The 18,789-nt window shown below is 44.6% G+C and overlaps 1 protein-coding gene across 1 annotated transcript in view; it reads right to left on the bottom strand.

The window, feature by feature from the left end:
- LOC126184381 (gamma-tubulin complex component 3-like) overlaps positions 1-18,789 on the bottom strand; it is a 258,538-nt gene that overhangs the window by 226,734 nt on the left and 13,015 nt on the right. The window contains exon 5 of the mRNA XM_049926766.1: positions 13,356-13,478. Coding sequence (XP_049782723.1) covers positions 13,356-13,478 — 123 coding nt within the window. The remainder of the gene's footprint in view (positions 1-13,355; positions 13,479-18,789) is intronic.

Here is an 18,789-nt window from a genome sequence, read left to right as displayed (position 1 = left end):
TTCACAGGCGAATGCCCGTGAATTGGCAGAGGATGCTGTTTTGATCAAGACCAACCCTAACCGCATTTTGGACAAGGCCTCCACCTCTCCAAACTTATTCTCGAAATGCTTCACAAGAAACTGATTTTTCATTGACAAGGAATGTTCCCCATCGACTGTTATACATACGAGGTGCCGGGGTGAATGAGCTTCACTGTCATTCTTAGGCTGGCATTGCTCCCACGGTGTGGCGAAGGGGGGGATGATTTGGGGTCATATTTCTTAGCATTGAAGTTAGACCTTGACTGCTTAGAGACTGCTGGTGTTTGACCACCAGGAAGACATGACGTACTAAGCTTCATGGCATGTCATCTGCCCTGATGCCTCTCACTTCGACCAGGGGCCCTCCCCACAGGCGCCACCCAGCCGCAACAAAGGCTACCTGGCAGGATGGCCATTGCTGGGAATCCTGATGCCCATAGTGACAGGCATGTACTCCTTGGTATACGTAGTGAGTTAATGGTGCAGGCATCAGCAGAGTGATCCCTGTGTGGTCAGGGGCTACAACCAACAGGGTACATGGTGGCCCCATAATGGACTGGCTACCATGCTGGGTATCAGGCGCATTATCGTTGACAGTGCAGAAAGCGAGAGGATGGAGGAAAACGTACCCAAGAGGGTGACCTCGCCCAACAGCTGGAGAGTAAGGGGAAGTGCAGATCCATGTCAATGAGAGATACAAGTGGTCTCAGCACATGTTGGACACTATGCACCTGCTGCCACCGACTGATTATTTGTATCTGTTCTTATTGTGAGTGAGGCATCAGTGAGAGCCAGGTCCTCAGGGGACACTAAGATCTCCACCTGATCTGCAAGTGCAGACTTGGTAGGGAAAGGTGGTGGTGGTGGGTGGTGGTGGTGCCACCACCAGAGGGTCCTCTGTCTTAGCAGACTTTTTATTTGCTTGCCCTCTCACTTCTCTTTAGGGGCTTGCTAGAAGTACTTCTCCAAAGTAGCTTCAGGCACCTTGACTGTGAAGCTCTTGGTCCAGCAGCTTTTGGCTCCTTTAGCCACTGGTGAATGTCTGCTGTCACATTAGTGGAGACCTTGGGAGAGAGGGTCCCAACGGACTCCTTCCGCACGACAGGAGCTGGCGGAGGCTGTTGATTATCCAGCTCGGGGGGTGACCAATTTCCCCTGAATTTGGGGGGGGGGGAGGGGCAGCCTTGCTCCCAAAATAGGTAGTTTGGGAGTAATGGAAGGGAATTTTTCCCCCTACCACCAAGCTGCAGCATATGTGGATGTCAACCGAACGGGGTGTAATCATTCAAATTTATGTTTAGCGTCTTGGTAAGTGAACTGGTCCAGGGTCTTGTACTCCACAATTTTCCACTCATTTTGGAATACTGTACAGTCTGGCGAGCAGGGGGAGTGCCACTCTCCACAGTTGATACAAGTGGGAGGTGAGCGCATGGAGTATCTGGATGCAGTGGATGTCCACCAGTCTCAACATGTGGCACTGGAAGTGTAGTGGGAAGACTTGGGCCCAAATTTCCAATACTTAAAGCACCACATGGGGAAGGGATGTATGGTAAAATATCACCTTGACCTTTTCAGGTAAAGAAATAACCCACAAAGGCCAAGATGAAAGCACTAGTAGCAACTCTGTTGTCTAGGCATCCCCTGTAAATATGCAAGATGAAACGAACATCCCATCATTCTAGATTGGCGTGGAGCTTGTCATCAGACTGAAAGAGGAGGTCGCAATGGAAAATAATCCCCTGGACAGTGCTGAGGTTTTTATGGGGTGTGGTGGAAATAGGAATATCACCCAGCCGGTCACAAGTGAGTAACACCTGTGTTGGGCTGGGGATGCTACCTGAATCAAGACTGCACCGCTTCTCATCTTAGACAGTGCTGTCATTTCCCCAAACTTATCCTCAAGATATTCAACAAAAAATTGAGGCTTTGTAGGTAGAAAGGAGTTCCTGTCCATTCTGGCACCATACAGTCACCGGCAGGAGATGACTTGGTCGGCTTCATTTCAGGTCATCCACCCTGATGCCCCCCACTCCGATCAGGGGCTCTCCCCACAGGTGCCATCCAGCCACAGCAAAGACTACCTGGCATGATGGCCATCGCCAGGAGTCCTGACGGCCCAGGAAGACGGGCATCTACTACTTGGCATATGTGGGGAGTTTACAGTTCGGGCATCAGCAGTGTGATCCCTGTGTTGTCAGGGGGCTACCACCAAATGGGTACATGACTGCCCCTTCACAATGGACTGCCTACTGTGCTGGATATTTAGCACAGAAATCCGATATTGTCATGGGGGCAAAAGAGTACAGGAGAGAATGGAAGAAGATGACATACCCTGGAAAGTGTCCTCGCCCAAATAGTTGAATTGCAGGTGGAGATGCAAAGCCATGACAAGAGGTTCAGGAGATCAAATCAAAGGGCACTATGGATAACTCATGCACCACATAAGGTGCCCTTCCCCATATGGCCCACACTTCTATAGAATTTGGAAAGTGGCAGGTCAAAGCATAAAATGGGACCTGAAGTTTTGGGGCCAAAAAATGACACACTCCTTTTAGTCACTTCTTACAATTGGCAGGGATACCTTGGGCGTATTCTAACCCTGGACCCGCAGAGGGGCTCTAAAACTTGATTGAAAATGTTATATGTAGTAGCAGATGATTTAGGTTAGAAAGCTACTAATTTAGCAATGTTTGCTTTCACATATTATTAAATATCTAGTACTTGGTTAGGGAAATTAGTCAGAAGTTACTGCGAGATTTATGGACTATGTATCTAGCATTGTGTGCATACTGATTTTGGTGTTTGATGGGGGCTAAACATCAAGGTCATCAGTCCCCAGTTCCAAAAAGACATTCTTGTCAAAGGCCTATACAGTAAAAGCATAACCTCTGCACCCAAAGGGAGGGAAAAAAGAACACCAAGGAGTACAGAGCTAAAATGAACACCGCAGTAACACAAAATAGAGGACACTTAAAAGGAGCAGAGCAAATAGTTGACTAGAGTAAAACAGACTACAGTGGTTACTGAATCAGGTAGAAGGTCAACCACTCAACTACAAACGAAGAACCTCCAGCTGGAAAGCATTGATAGAGGTACCAACACAACTTGTTATGATAAAAGACACTATTTTGGTATCCACCTCACAATTAAAAGTCGCTGGAGTGGGTGTAGCCTGAGAAATCATGCGAGGGCGCCCACACTAGAGTGAGTGATAAAACCCAGCTGCATGGATAATACGTAAAACTGAGTCAGCTATAGAGGCATCATGACCTAGAATTAAGGGAAGTGCAACTGGTAAATTAAAGGACTGCCGCAAGAGAGCTAAAAGTGGGCAGTCCATCAGAAGATGGACCACTGTCAGCCCTGCGTCACAGTGACACTTGGGTGGGTTCTCACGGCGAAGGAGATAGCTGTGGGTCAACCGCGTATGTCCAATTCGGAGACAGCAGAGAACAACTGAGTCCCTAAGCATGCCCCTCAAGGATGAGTTCCATACAGCCGTGGATGACTTGACCATGCGGAGCTTGTTTGGCATGTTCAAGACAGACCATTCAGAGCTCCAGACATCATGGACCTTGCAATGTAGGGCTGACCGGAGGTCTCGTTCCACGAGACCAAGCTCCAGCGGTGCCGAAGTGGTGGCCTGCTTAGCGAACTGATTGACACGTTTGTTTCCTGGAATGCCGATGTGGCCCGGGTTCCACACAAACTTCGCTGAATGACCACACTCTACGACAGCTAAAATAGCATCTTGAATACCGCGCACCAAAGGGTCCCGAGAAAAACACTGGTCAAGTGCTTTCAATCCACTCAGGGAGTCACTGCACACAACAAATGACTCCCCAGGGCAGGAGGAAAGGTGAGCAAGTGCACAATAAAGAGCAACCAGCTCCGCAATGAAAACACTGCTCCCACAAGGCAGGGAATGCTGCTAAACATAGTCACTGTGGATGGAAGCAAACCCAGTGCATCCATCGACCACAGAACCATCAGTATAGACTACATCTGCATCGTGGAACAAGGCAAGAAGAGCCATGAATTGTTGACAAAGAATGGCAGGTGGAACGGAGGACTTGGAGTTGCAGGACAAATCCAAGCAAAGCCGCAATTGAGGGAGGGACCAAGGAGGGGAAGAAGAAGAGGGCCGGAAGGATGAAGAAGGGACTGGACTAAGGCATTATAGAGCTGTAGGAGGGTGGTTCATGTAGCCCCCCAAATGGTGTGGCTGAAGCAGCGAAGGATGTTGAGGTGCCGCCGACACCGTTGTTTAAGCTCACGAAGATAATGTGTCCAAGTGAGCTGAGCATCAAACAGCATGCCAAGGAAGTGAAGTGTCTCCTCAATATGAAGGAGTTCATAGGCAAGGTAGAGCTCTGGATGGAGGTAGACCGTTTGATGACGACAGAAATGCATCACTCGTGTCTTAGAGGCTGAGTACTGGAAACCATGGTTGGATGCCCAAAAATGTGCCTTACAGATAGCTCCCTGCAGCCACCGTTCAGTGACACTGATGCTTGGGGAACTGTATTAAAGACAAAAGTCATCGGCATATAGAGAGGAACAGACCAATGAGCCCACCGCAGCCGCAAGACCATTAATCGCCACCAAAAAGAGGGGAACACTGAGAATCGAGCCCTGCGGGACACCATTCTCCTGAATATGAACAGAGCTAAAATATTTGCCAACTCAAACCTGAAAGGAGCGACTGGAGAGGAAATTCCATAGATAAATCGGAAGTGGACCCTGTAAGCCTCACTCATGCAGTGTAGGAAGGATATGATGGTGCCAGGTGGTATTGTATGCCTTCCGAAGATCGAAGAAAACAGCAATTAGACGTTCTCGCCAAGTAAAAGCTATATGAATGGCCAACTCTAGCGAGACTAAATTGTCAATTGCTGAGCACCCCTGACGGAAGCCCCCCTGTTGCTGAGCTAGGAGGCCCTGAGCTTTGAGGATCCACAAGAGACGCCAACACACCATCCATTCAAGGAGTTTGCACATAATGTTGGTAAGGCTGACAGGGCGATAGCTATCAACCACCAGCGGATCTGCACGAGGTTTCAGCACCGGAATGGTACCGCTATCCTGCCAACGAGTTGGGGAAAAAACCCTCTGTCCAGATACGGTTAAACAGCGCGAGTAATTCACCCTGACAGTGCGCTGAGAGATGGTGAAGAAACTGGTTGTGAATGCAGTCTGGGCCTGGAGAGGTATCGGGGCAAGCTGTAAGGGCACTTTGGAACTCCCATCCACTAAACAGGGCATTGTATCGTTCCCAATGGTGCGTACGAAATGACAACTGCGTACGCTCAGCCTGCTCTTTAATGGTGTGAAATTCTGTGCTGTAGCCTGCTGCCATGGAAATATGAGCGAAGTACTCTGCCAGATGTTCAGTGATGGCTATTGGGTCAGTTCAAAGTGTACACCAAAGAGAAAGGCAAGGGACAGACGCACGAGGGTGAAAGCCAAAAATGCGCCAAACCTGCGACCACACCTGAGATGGGGTGGTGCAAGAACCTATGGTGGCAACATATCGTTCCCAGCAGTCCTGTTTGCTCTGCCCGATTAACCGCCAAGCCCAGGATCACAGCCGTTTAAAGGCAACTTGATTCTCTAGGGAAGGATGTCATTCCAGGGCTTGCCGGCAGTCCCGGATAGCTTCTGCAATCTCTGATGTCCACCAAGGGACTGACTTACGCCTTAGGGTACTTGAAGAGCAGGGGACAGTTGCCTCGGCAGCAGAAACAATGGCCATAGTGACCTCATCCACTGCCAAAGCAATGTCACCAGGAGGCGGAGCAACGGCCATAGTAGCTGCAGTGTAGGCTGCCAAATCAGTTCCACGAAGAGACCATCATGGTAGCTGGTCAGGGGATTGGGAGTGAAGAAGAGAAACCAGAATAGGAAAGTGTTCGCTACCACAGAACTCATCATGGACCAACTGAGGTATGGAAGAAGACCTGGGCTACTAAGAGAGAGGTCAATGGCTGTGTATGTGCGATGAGTCAAGCTAACAAATGTGGGAGCACCAGTGTTAAGGAGGCAAATGTCCTGCTGTGCCAAGAGAGCCTCAACGTTCCTACCCTGGCCCAAGATCTGGGCCTCAGCCCATAAAGGGTGGTGGGCATTAAAGTCTCCCAAAAGCAGCAATGGCGGGGGGAGCTGAGTGAACAAGGCAGCTAGGTTGGCAAGACGGACAACCTCATCCAGGGGAAGGTAGAGGAAACAGATGGTAAGCTCCATTCCTGCCTGGATCTAACAGCCATAGCCTCGAGAGCTGTGTGAAGTGACACTGGGGCACTAGGAACAGTGGCAAGAACATACATACAGACACCGCCAGACACCCTGTCATATTCTGTGCGGTTCTTATAGTAACCCCGGTAGCCACGGAGGGAAGGGGTCCGCCTAACAGGAAACCAAGTTTCCTGTAGAGCCAGACAAGTGGCAGGGAAGCGACACAAAAGTTGTTTCAACTCAGCAAGGTGTTGGAAAAAACCATGGCAATTCCATTGAAGGATAATAGTACCTGACTGTGAAGACATGAAAGAACCTGGTTACGCATTAGAAGCACTCACTGTCACTGATTGCAAAGTAGCCTGATCAACTTCCATAGGAGCTGTGGGTCGAGAACACCTAGCTCCTGAGGGGACGGTAGATGCTCCACATGATCTTCAGGGGCAGTGGTGATCTCCTCATCTGTCTCTGTCCTTCTCCTTTTGCTTTTTCTTCTTTTTGGTAGGGTCCCGTTTGTTCTTCGGTTTATCAGGCTGGGTGGGCTTTTCCGACCCAGTCTCATGGACCGAGGAAGACCTCGAAGCCCTACAGCCCTCAGGTAGTGGCTTTTTCAGCCACTTGCTGACATTTGGAGGGGCAGTAACCATGGAAGTGAGGGCACCAAGAGATCCCTTCTGTGCGAGGGGAGCCGGAGGAGGCGGGCACTTCTCCAGCTCAGAGGTGGGGACTGAAGCCCTTAAAGAAGGAGGGGTTGTTACTCCTGATGTTGATAACAGGGGAGCAATGGAAGAGGGTGTTCCCCAACTACCGGGGGGGGGGGGGGGGGCAGGAACAGACAGCCGGGCTGGAAGGCCCACACAAAAAGCGGCCGTGTTTGGGGGCTCGTCGCCAGGCATGGTGACATCGAAGCCACTGCAGCAAACGTCGAGGAAATGCGCACAGAGTGAAGTCGGTTGTACTTGTGTTTAGCCTCTGTGTAAGTGAGCCTGTCCAAGGTCTTATATTCCATAATATTCTGTTCTTTTTTATAAACCACGCAGTCTGACAAGCAAGGTGAATGTTTCTGTCTGCAGTTGACACAAACAGGAGGCGGCGAACACAGGACGTTGGGGTGGGAGACACGTCCACTATCCCGACAGGTAGGGTTGCCGTCAGATCTCGATGACATATGCACAAACCTCCAGCACTTAAAGCAGCGCATGGGAGGAGGGACGTAAGGCTTAACATCACATCGATATATCATCACCTTGATCTTCTCGGGCAGTGTGTCACCCTCAAAAGCCAAAATGAAGGCACTGGTGGCAACCCTACTATCTTTAGGTCCCCTGAAGACACGTCATACAAAGTGGACACTGCAGCATTCCAGATTTGCACGGAGCTCATCGTCAGACTGCAACAACAGGTCACAATGAAAAATAAGGCCCTGAACCATATTGAGGCTCTTAGGAGGCGTAATGGAGACTGAAACGTCACCGAGCTTGTCACAAGCAAGCAATGCCCGTGACTGTGCTGGGGATGCTGTCTGTATGAGGACTGCCCCAGACTTCATTTTAGACATGCCCTCAACTTCTCCATACTTGTCCTCTAAATTTTCCACAAAAAACTGAGGCTTTGTGATCAGAAATGAGTCCCCATCTGTTTGGTTGCAAACCAGAAATCGAGGAGAATACGTTTCACCAGGTAATTTAGACTGCCTTTCCTCCCCTGGTGTGGACAGGGAAGGGAATTGGGGGTCGTACTGTAAAGCATTGAACTTTCCTTTCTTAGAGACTCGTGCTTGCACACTATTCGTATTTCATTTCATGGTAGGGGAAGGAATGCCCACCCAGACAGAACCCCGCTTGCCTGGGTAAGCCTAATACAACCGGGGGGGGGGGGGGGGGGGGGGGGGGGTAGCAGGTTCCCCAGAGGTCGCCCGCTACCAACTGTTGTACCTCAACAGCCATGCATCTCCTTGGTGCGCAGCACACCTTGAGATTGAGGGTTTTTTTTTTTTATAGAGGTTTATACCATCCTCGCGACCCAGGCAGTTAAGCCAAGATCCCCGGGCTTTGTACTGTACAACATTTCACGGTCGCACCATATGGTGGTCGTTGAAGCATGCTCAGAGCTTACGGTATTGAGGACTGGTGGTGCTTCCCAGTCCCCAGCTCAGGGACCCCGGGGTCGCCAAGCCCATACCCAGCAACTAAATGCTGAGCCCCCTGAGGGGGTGCATACTGAGGAAATGATGATGAACAAGTCTGGTAGAATGATTGATTTCAGTGCGGGATAATCATGATGGCAATGATGTGCAAGTACTTACAGAAGTGAATATCTGTAGTGCAGCAGCAATGCAGATTGTGCTGAACTGTGCCAGAGTGAACAATAAGTTTCACATGCAAAATTGTAAAATTCTAAATTAAATGAATGTATAAACAGTGAACAGCTCAACAGTGGGGAAACTGTTGTGAAATACTACAGACAGCAGCTAGACACACAGTGAGCTCTCTGGAAGTTGAGTGTCAATTACCAGTGGGATGAAGTGTGAATAGCAATTGCCAGAGGCAGTCCTACTGGTAAAATGAATGATGTTTTGTATATTTGATGCTAGGTGTCACAGACTCCTGTTTACGATTGTGTAAGTGTGTTTTGATGATGATTTTGACTTTACAAGGTGTTCTGTAGATCAAAGGTGACTATCTTCATATCTCATGAAAGAGTGCTCATTATTTAATGTTAATGTTCTAATTTGTGTAAATTTCCTTGGACGATGTAATAAATATGATTAGCAGGGATTTTGCCTTACATGGCAGGAAGAAAATTTTTTGTGAATGACTGGAATTATGTTAATGATCATTGTTACATTCAGGAAGCAGACCTCTAACAATGTTTTATCATATATTTGCATGCTTGTATAATTGTTTCCTATTCATAAATACTGATGAAGAGAACCAAACAATGGGTTACCATGCTCCATTTAATCCATTATACAAACATATACAAAGTGCTACACTAAGACAATCAGCTTGTGTTGATATCATCCTGTGATGACATTTCTGGAAGGCTCTTTTGATCTTACTCAACATTTTCAAACAGGTGAATATTGTAATTTGTTTCATGCGATGTTAGTATTGTATGTTTATTTCCATATCTTATGGTGTGTTGTCACAATCTACACACATTTTTGATCACTGCAAGTATTAAGCTTGCCCTGCTTATTTCATTTTTATAAAGTTTTCAATGAATTATACATTGAAGAATGAAAGAAACTTTTTACTATTATATATAAGCATGTTAGGAAAAAGTTCAATTTAACAAAGAAAATGTAACAAATTCTTTACAATGGTGTCAAGTACAAATGAGCTTCACCAGGAAGTAAGTCTTTAACCAATTGATTTATGCTGTAGGTAGGAGGCCTGTTGTACTACATTCACGTCAAAAACACACAGTTATTTGGATAGTTTCATGATTTACAGTAACATTTGTATTTTTGGTCTTCACAAAATTTCCACTGATTAGGAGTTCTCTTGGAAGACAATATATTTGCTGTTGTCTCAGTTACATTTATCATCAAGAGAGTAAGACAACATGGAGACGATAGAGAAAATTGATTAACTCTCTTGCTGGGGTTAAAGGCCTGCATGAAGTCTTGTGCCACTGGAAAAACTGCAACAATCTGTATAAAATTTGTGAAATAATTGTGAAGATGGAAATTAAAAGATGATTTAAGGTAATACTCTGGACTCACTTCTATTAAATAATATTTCATTCCAATTTTATTAGATCCTGGTTTACAGTGCAGCAGTACAGGTGTAGTATGTCAGTCTAACATAGAAGCCGTAAGACAGGCTGAAGAGTAATTTTTGCCAGTAAGTGCTACTGTGAGCAAGAAAAGGAATGAAGATTATAGATCATTCCATTTGCAGAACATTTAAAATACACAACTAAGACATTAAAGAAACTGCTTGCACTACCATATTTCCATCTCCATATCATCATCATCATCATCATCATCATCATCAAATTGGTGAGCAGCGCAGAAATATTATCTCATATAAATGACAGACAAGGTAGAAAATGTTCCCAAAAGGGCTGCTCATTCCGTGTTTTTATTACATGTCTATCAACAACTTCCTACTCTGATTGCTGAGGTATTTTGCTGCCTCCAGCTTACAAGGGGAGGAATGACTAAGGCAATAAAAATCAAAGCTTTGACAGAGAAACTGTTGTGTACATTTTACTCATGCAGTTTTATAGTGGAAGAGTAGAAATAGTGTTCAACATTGATTTCCTGCACCCTTGTCAAAGCACTCTGCATGAACTGCAAGGTAATAATGTGGGTGTACATTTTTCCTCCATTATGTGGTGCTATTCACTTCAGCTTTTCTCCATAGACTTACACCCCATGTGTATTGTAGGGGCAAGTTCAAGCATCCAATACACTTTCTCCAACTGTCACTGACAGCACTTTCTTATTTCTATCTGACTGCAAAATAATTGCTGCCTTCTTTATTTGATTATCACTTCTATAGCATTTAAGTGATGTTACTCTCAGTGCCTACCAAGGCACCCCATTTTGAAAGGCATAAGGTTATAACTGGTCTCAGTCATAAGCACAACTAAGAAACACAAATCTCACCTCTTAGTTTTCACTTGTACATTTTTCACCATCAGATGCATTTTCTGGCAAGGTACATACAGTTTTTGCTTGAGGAATTTTACTACAGATGTCTTCTTGTAGCTGCAACTTTCTTCAGATGTACTGACTTTCATATACAATTGACTGTTACAGCTCGTTAATTGGATCTTTAGTCTGTGTTAACACAATGGACTGCCTGGAGTGGCATATACAGGGTTATTACAAATGATTGAAGCGATTTCACAGCTCTACAATAACTTTATTATTGGAGATATTTTCACAATGCTTGGCACACACATGCAAAAACTCAAAAAGTTTTTTTAGGCATTCACAAATGTTCGATATGTGCCCCTTGAGTGATTCGGCAGACATCAAGCCGATAATCAAGTTCCTGCCACACTCGGTGCAGCATGTCCCTATCAATGAGTTCGAAAGCATCGTTGATGCGAGCTCGCAGTTCTGGCACGTTTCTTGGTAGAGCAGGTTTAAACACTGAATCTTTCACATAACCCCACAGAAAGAAATCTCATGGGGTTAAGTCAGGAGAGCGTGGAGGCCATGACATGAATTGCTGATCATGATCTCCACCACGACCGATCCATCAGTTTTCCAATCTCCTGTTTAAGAAATGCCGAACGTCATGATGGAAGTGCGATGGAGCACCATCCTGTTGAAAGATGAAGTCGGCGCTGTCTGTCTCCAGTTGGGGCATGAGCCAATTTTCCAGCATGTCCAGATACACGTGTCCTGCAACATTTTTTTCGCAGAAGAAAAAGGGGCCGTAAACTTTAAACCGTGAGATTGCACAAAACACGTCAACTTTTGCTGAATTGCGAATTTGCTGCACGAATGCGTGAGGATTCTCTACCACCCAGATTCACACATTGTGTCTGTTCACTTCACCATTAAGAAAAAATGTTGCTTCATCTCTGAAAACAAGTTTCGCACTGAACGCATCCTCTTCCATGAGCTGTTGCAACCGCGCCAAAAATTCAAAGTGTTTGACTTTGTCATCGGGTGTCAGGGCTTGTAGCAATTATAAACGGTAAGGCTTCTGCTTTAGCCTTTTCCGTAAGATTTTCCAAACCTCGGCTGTGGTACGTTTAGCTCCCTGCTTGCTTTATTCGTCGACTTCCGCGGGCTACGCGTGAAACTTGCCCGCAACAAGTTCAACCGTTTCTTCGCTCACTGCAGGCCGACCCGTTGATTTCCCCTTACAGAGGCATCCAGAAGCTTATAACTGCGCATACCATCGCCGAATGGAGTTAGCAGTTGGTGGATCTTTGTTGAACTTCATCCTGAAGTGTCGTTGCACTGTTATGACTGACTGATGTGAGTGCATTTCAAGCACGTCATACGCTTTCTCGGCTCCTGTCGCCATTTTGTCTCACTGCACTCTCGAGCGCTCTGGCGGCAGAAACCTGAAGTGCGGCTTCAGCCGAACAAAACTTTATGAGTTTTTCTACGTATCTGTAGTGTGTCATGACCATATGTCAATGAATGGAGCTACAGTGAATTTATGAAATCGCTTCAATCATTTGTAATAGCCCTGTATATGATTTGATATTTGGCAAACTCAAGTTACATTTGACAGACTTTTTAGCAGAATAAACCCTTCCATTCACTACCAGTTGTTCTCCTAATAATGATATAAACAAGAGGAAAGATGCGAGACTGCATGGCCCTCTTTTACTCCTGTGCATACAACCATTTCTACTGAAGGTTTATTTAAAACACATATAGCTGAGAGTGAATCCACTGTACATTTTAAGAGTGTGATGATTTTTCCAACTGTACACTCTGCTTCAGCTACACTGCACACTGTTTGCCAATTTTCACTAGCACAGTCTGTCCTTAAGCCTATAAAGACGATGTTTTCTTACAACAGCAGGGATTTGATCTAAACAATGCCATCATATTTTCAGCTTATTTGTTTGTCTTTATTCGGTATGTCTGGGGATTTTTCTGATGACCTATGAGAGACCAATGGCATAGTGGTTCCTATAGTCTGTGCACTGTGCACTACTACTTCCCTGCAAGAATGGGCTAAGAACTGGTTTTCTCTATCTAATATTTTTTCATTACATAGTGTTGAGATTAGAAAGGAATGTATGGCACTGCCAGAAAAAGGTTCTACTCTGACACCGATCACCAAAGCTCTGCATTTTTTTGCAGTCAAATATATTTAGAGCAATTTATCACATGTAATTCTGTGCAGAATGAAATGACTGTATGATAATGCTTTGAAGAAAGACCTACACCCATCCTAGCAGTAGGAATTACAATCTGCAAATGGTACATAAATATGGATTAACAGGCTTTAAATCCTCCCTACTCCTTTTCATTATCAGATTTATTTGTCTAGTTGTAAAGGAGGATAACATGATAAAACTTCAGAAAATAAAGACTTCAGTAGTCAATATTTGACCACTATGATACTTAAGGATTCAGAAACATTTATGAACAGACATATACTTACAGGGGTTTCTAAACTGTGATGGCACAGGCATCCCTGCTGAACTTCCACTAAGGTGAGAAATGGTTCCATCGGACAAGTCACGGACGTATGAAACAGCTCTAGCTCTGGATGCATGGTAAGCCCCTGTGAAATAAAATTTGTTTACTGAATTTTACAAACAAAACACATACAGAAATTTCACACAGAACAAACAGGGATGCCACCAAAAAGGAGGAGGAAGGTTTTGCAGCACACATGAACTGTTTAGTTTTTTTATCTGAAGGTATCTTTCGTAATTCTCTTTTGACCACAGTAAATCATGTACAGTTGTCCATGTAACATATATAAAAGTAAACATCCATTCTTAGTGCAGTTTAGTGGTGTGACCTGTGTCTCCTATCACGAATATGATTGTCAGCATGAGAAGTAGAGTGTGAAAATAGTTCAGAAGAAAATGACATCTTACTAACTTACAGCTTTTGTTGTGTGACACAAAACACTGAAGGTCTGCCTCATAATGATTGCCCATGATCAACAACACCAGTTGATGACTGCTTTTCACAAATTATGGCTCATAAATGCTCTGCATGCTGTCTTTTTGAAGGCAACTGGGAGGGCTGTGATGACACAGAGATTATAAACCATCCCACCCAATGCATTTAGACTAAGCATCAATTACAAACAGCAACAGTAAACCCATATATGCACTATACATTGAACACAAATAAGATGGACAAAAGCAAGTCAGCACCTGAAAGAGATCCAAGTCTTTGGTATCATGTTCCCTTCACCAACAAATGCAGAACCTGACTGATGCCTGATGATCACCATGAAAGAGAGTGAAGCATGTTTCAGGCTTGCAGCCCCTCAGATTTAATAGGGAGAGGGGACATTAATGTTTTTGGATGATACAAAATGAATATCAGATACCACTCATTGCTATTTAAAGAAATCTGAGATCTGTGCAGTATCGCAACAGGATCCTGCCCTACAATCAAATTTTCAGTGTAGGGTTCATCTTTTAAGACAATAATGTACAAGCAGACAGGGTCCACCTCAAACAACTTTCTCCAGGAGACAACAACCAACCAAATACAATGGCCTGCAGTATCTGCTGGTATGAAATCAGTGGATCATGCTCAGTACAAGTCAGAATTTGTAGTGAACAGATGCAGGAATCCTACTCACAAACCAGGTGGCTTTAGCACAGCTCTAATCAAAGAGAAAGATCTAAGTGTGTTGCAATGCAAATGGTGGAGCAACAGGGAAATAAATGTTACTGATCAGCAAATTTTAGTTTCACAGTTGTGCATTTTCAAACAGACTGCCTTTATTTTGGTTATTTTGTTTTAATTTCACACTTTTGGAAAGACTTGCCATTTATTACAGAAAAGTTATTAATCACCAAATATGAACTGTAGGTAGACAGTGTTAATCACTGAAGTAATATCAGGGATATTTATTTGAAATAAATGCCACACCTACTCTGGCAGTGAGCTAAATTTATAATAAAAGATATACAACATTGTTTGTAACTGTTCATGCATTTTTAAGTACCATTTTATGTGATGTGCCTAAAAAGCTGAACAAAACAGTTACTTTTACACACACACACACACACACACACACACACACACACACACACACACACACACACACACACACACACACACACACACAAAAAAGTAATGATCCACTTTGTCTGCTGCAATTCTTTTTTGATTCTGGGTCACTAATTGTAAAAATTGTCCCATTTCCAGATTCAGCAAGTCATTGACAGTGATATGTGTAATACGAACATTCACCAAGTTTTAACCAAAAATAGAGAAAACAGCTCTCCACAAACAAACAAAAAGTTCACTGAAATACAGGTAAATTTCACAGTACAATACAATAAACTGAACATGGTGCTTGTTTCTGTAACTTCAAAATGTTTTATTGGAAATGGGTGCATTGGGGAGGGGTGGGGCAGGGCGGGGAGGGGAGGGGGGGGGGGCCACGAGGGAGGCGGGGAGGAAGGAGTGAGCAGCAGAGACAGGAGTAACATCCAGCTGGGCTGTTGTGCTTACTATGATCCTGTTGCACTACAGACATATAGGGCTGTGAGGGGCACCGACAACAGCAGTGCTGGCTCTAATACTGCCATAAGAAGTTTTCTGCCAGAAGATGTCTACATCCACATGACTACTTTGCAGTTCTCATAGAAGTGTTTAGCATAGTATTCATCTAACCACTTCCAGCCTACTACTTGACTGTCCCAGTCTATAACAGCATGTGGGGAAACTAAAACCTGTCTTTCCATGAGAGCTCCAATTTATTTTATCATGATAGTTTTTTTCTCCCTCTGTTGGTGGGAGTGAACAAAATATTTTCACATTTGAAAGAGAAAGCTGACGACTGATATTTCATGAAAAAATTTCACAACAGTAACTACCTTGCTTTAATGACTGTAATCCCAACTCTCTCATCATATCTGTGACACTATTCTATACTATAACACATAGCAATATTCCAGAATAGGCTGGGCAAGCATAGTGTACGCAGTCTCTCTGGTAGATTTGTTCCATCTTCTAAGTGTTTTTCGAATACAATACAGTTTTTGTTTCACTTTTCAACAATATTTTCTGTGTGTTACAGTTTAAATTTGTTCATTATTGTCATCCCTAGGTATTTAGAAAAACCACCAAACTTTAAAATTGTGTGATTTTTCATGTAACCAAAATTTAACAGATTCCCTTTAGTGCTCAGGTAGATGACTCATACTTTTTACTGTTTAGATTTAACCGTCACTTTTTACACCATTACAAATATCGTTCCAAGGCATGGCAGGCAGCGAAAGACGTCCCCAGAGGCTGATCAGAAAGCCTCCCTGGTGCATCTGACAAACAGGTTTCAGGTACTGTCTCTGGCTGAGCCAGATGCAGCTGCCTGCCTTGTTTCAGAGGATGATTCTCAGCCTTCAAGGTCCGGGCAATTGCAGAGGGTGGGCTTATTGGTAGTTGGGAGCTCCAATGTTAGGCGCGTAATGGGGCCCCTTAGGGATATGGTGGCTAAGGAGGGGGAAAAAATCCAGTGTGCATTCCAGGTGGAGTCAATTCCTGATGTGGAAAGGGTCCTTCCAGATGCCATGAAGAGCACAGGGTGCAGCCAGCTGCAGGTGGTGGCACATGTTGGCACTAATGACGTGTGTCACTTTGGATCTGAGAAAATTCTCTCTGGATTCCAGCGGCTATCTGATTTGGTGAAGGCTGCAGGTCTTGGTTACGAGATGAAGGCAGAGCTCACCATCTGCAGCCTCGTTGACAGAACCGACTGTGGACCTTTGGTGCAGAGCTGGGTGGAGGGTCTGAATCAGAGGGTCAGATGGTTTTGTGACCGTGTTGGCTGAAGATTCCTTGACTTGCGCCATAGGGTGGTGGGGTTTCGGGTTCCGCTGAATAGGTCAGGAGTTCACTACACTCAGCTGGCAGCTACACGGGTAGCAGAGGCTGTGGGGCGTGAACTGGGTGGTTTTTTAGGTTAGAAGGCCTCGGGAAAGTACGGGGTGGGCTGCAATCTCAAAGGGTGCATGGCAAATACAGGACATGCTTGGATCAAGGAACAGTCGGAATTGTAGTTGTAAATTGTTGTAGTTGTGCTGGGAAAGCCTCTGAGCTTCAAGCGTTAATAGAAAGCACAGAAGCTGAAATCATTATAGGTACAGAAGGCTGGCTAAAGCCTGAAATAAATTCTGCAGAAATTTTTACGAAGTCTCAGACGGTGTTCAGGAAAGATAGATTAGGCAGAATTGGTGGTGGAGTGTTTGTGTCTGTCAGTAGTGGTTTATCTTGTAGTGAAGTCGAAGTAGATACTCCGTGCGAATTGGTATGGGTGGAGGTTATACTTAACAGCCGAACTAAGTTAATAATTGGCTCCTTCTACTGACCCCCAGATGCTGATGATATAGTTGCTGAACAGTTCAGAGAAAATTTGAGTCTTGTAACAAATAAATACTCCACTCATATGGTTATAGTTGGTGGGGACTTCAACCTTCCCTCGACATGTTGGCAAAAATACTTGACCAAAACCAGTGGTAGGCAGAAAACATCTTCCAAGATTGTCCTAAATGCTTTCTCTGAAAATTATTTCGAGCAGTTAGTCCACGAACCCACACGAATTGTAAATGGTTGTGAAAACACACTTGACCTCTAGGCCACAAACAATCCACAGCTAATAGAGAGCATCATGACTAATACAGGGATTACTGATCACAAGGTCACTGTAGCTAGGCTCAATACCGTTTCTTCCAAATCCACCAAAAACAAATGCAAAATAATTTTATTTAAAAAAGTGGATAAAGTGTCACTAGAAGCCTTCCTAAGAGACAATCTCCACTCCTTCCGAACTGACTATGCAAATGTAGACGAGCTGCAGCTCAAATTCAAAGCTATAGTAGCAACAGCAATTGAGAGATTCATACCTCATAAATTGGTAAGAGATTGATCTGATCCCCCGTGGTACACAAAAAATGTCTGAACGCTGTTGCAGAGGCAACGGAAAAAAGCATGCGAAGTTCAGAAGAATGCGAAATCCCGAAGATTGGCTAAAATTTACAGACGCGTGAAATTTGGCACGGACTTCAATGCCAGATGCCTTTAATAGGTTCCACAACGAAACATTGTCTCGAAATTTGGTAGAAAATCCGAAGAAATTCTGGCAGTATGTAAAGTACACAAGCGGCAAGACGCAGTCAATATCTTTGCTGCGCAGTGCCGATGGTACTGTTACTGACGACTGTGCCGCTAACGCGGAGTTATTGAACGCAGTTTTCTGAATTTCCTTCACCAGGGAAGACGAATGGAATATTCCAGAATTTGAAACATGAATGGCTGCTATCATGAGTTTCTTAGAAGTAGATACCTTAGGGGTTGCGAAGCAACTCGAATCGCTTGATACGGGCAAGTCTTCAGGTCCAGATTGCATACCGATTAGGTTCCTTTCAGATTAAGCTGATATAATAGCTCCCTACTTAGCAATCATATACAACCACTCACTCACTGATAGATCTGTACCTACAGATTGGAAAATTGGGCAGGTCGCACCAGTGTTTAAGAAGGGTAGTAGGAGTCATCCATCAAACTACAGACCTATACCATTGACATCCGTTTGCAGTAGGGTTTTGGAGCATATACTGTATTCAAACATTATGAATCACCTTGAAGGGAATGCTCTATTGATACGTAATCAGCATGGTTTCAGAAAACGTCATTCTTGTGCAATGCAGCTAGCTCTTTATTCGCACAAAGTGATGGCCGCTATCAACAGGGGATCTCAAGTTGATTCCATATATCTAGATTTCCGGGAAGCTTTTGACACCATTCCTCACAAGCAACTTCTAATCAAGCTGCAGGCCTATGGGGTATTGTCTCAGTTGTGCGACTGGATTCGTGATTTCCTGTCAGGAAGGTCGCAGTTC

This window comes from Schistocerca cancellata, chromosome 4 (assembly GCF_023864275.1).
Source record: "Schistocerca cancellata isolate TAMUIC-IGC-003103 chromosome 4, iqSchCanc2.1, whole genome shotgun sequence".
Classification (NCBI taxonomy): Eukaryota; Metazoa; Arthropoda; class Insecta; order Orthoptera; family Acrididae; genus Schistocerca; species Schistocerca cancellata.
Note: the sequence above shows the minus strand (reverse complement) of the source record. Positions and strands in the feature narration are given on the sequence as shown.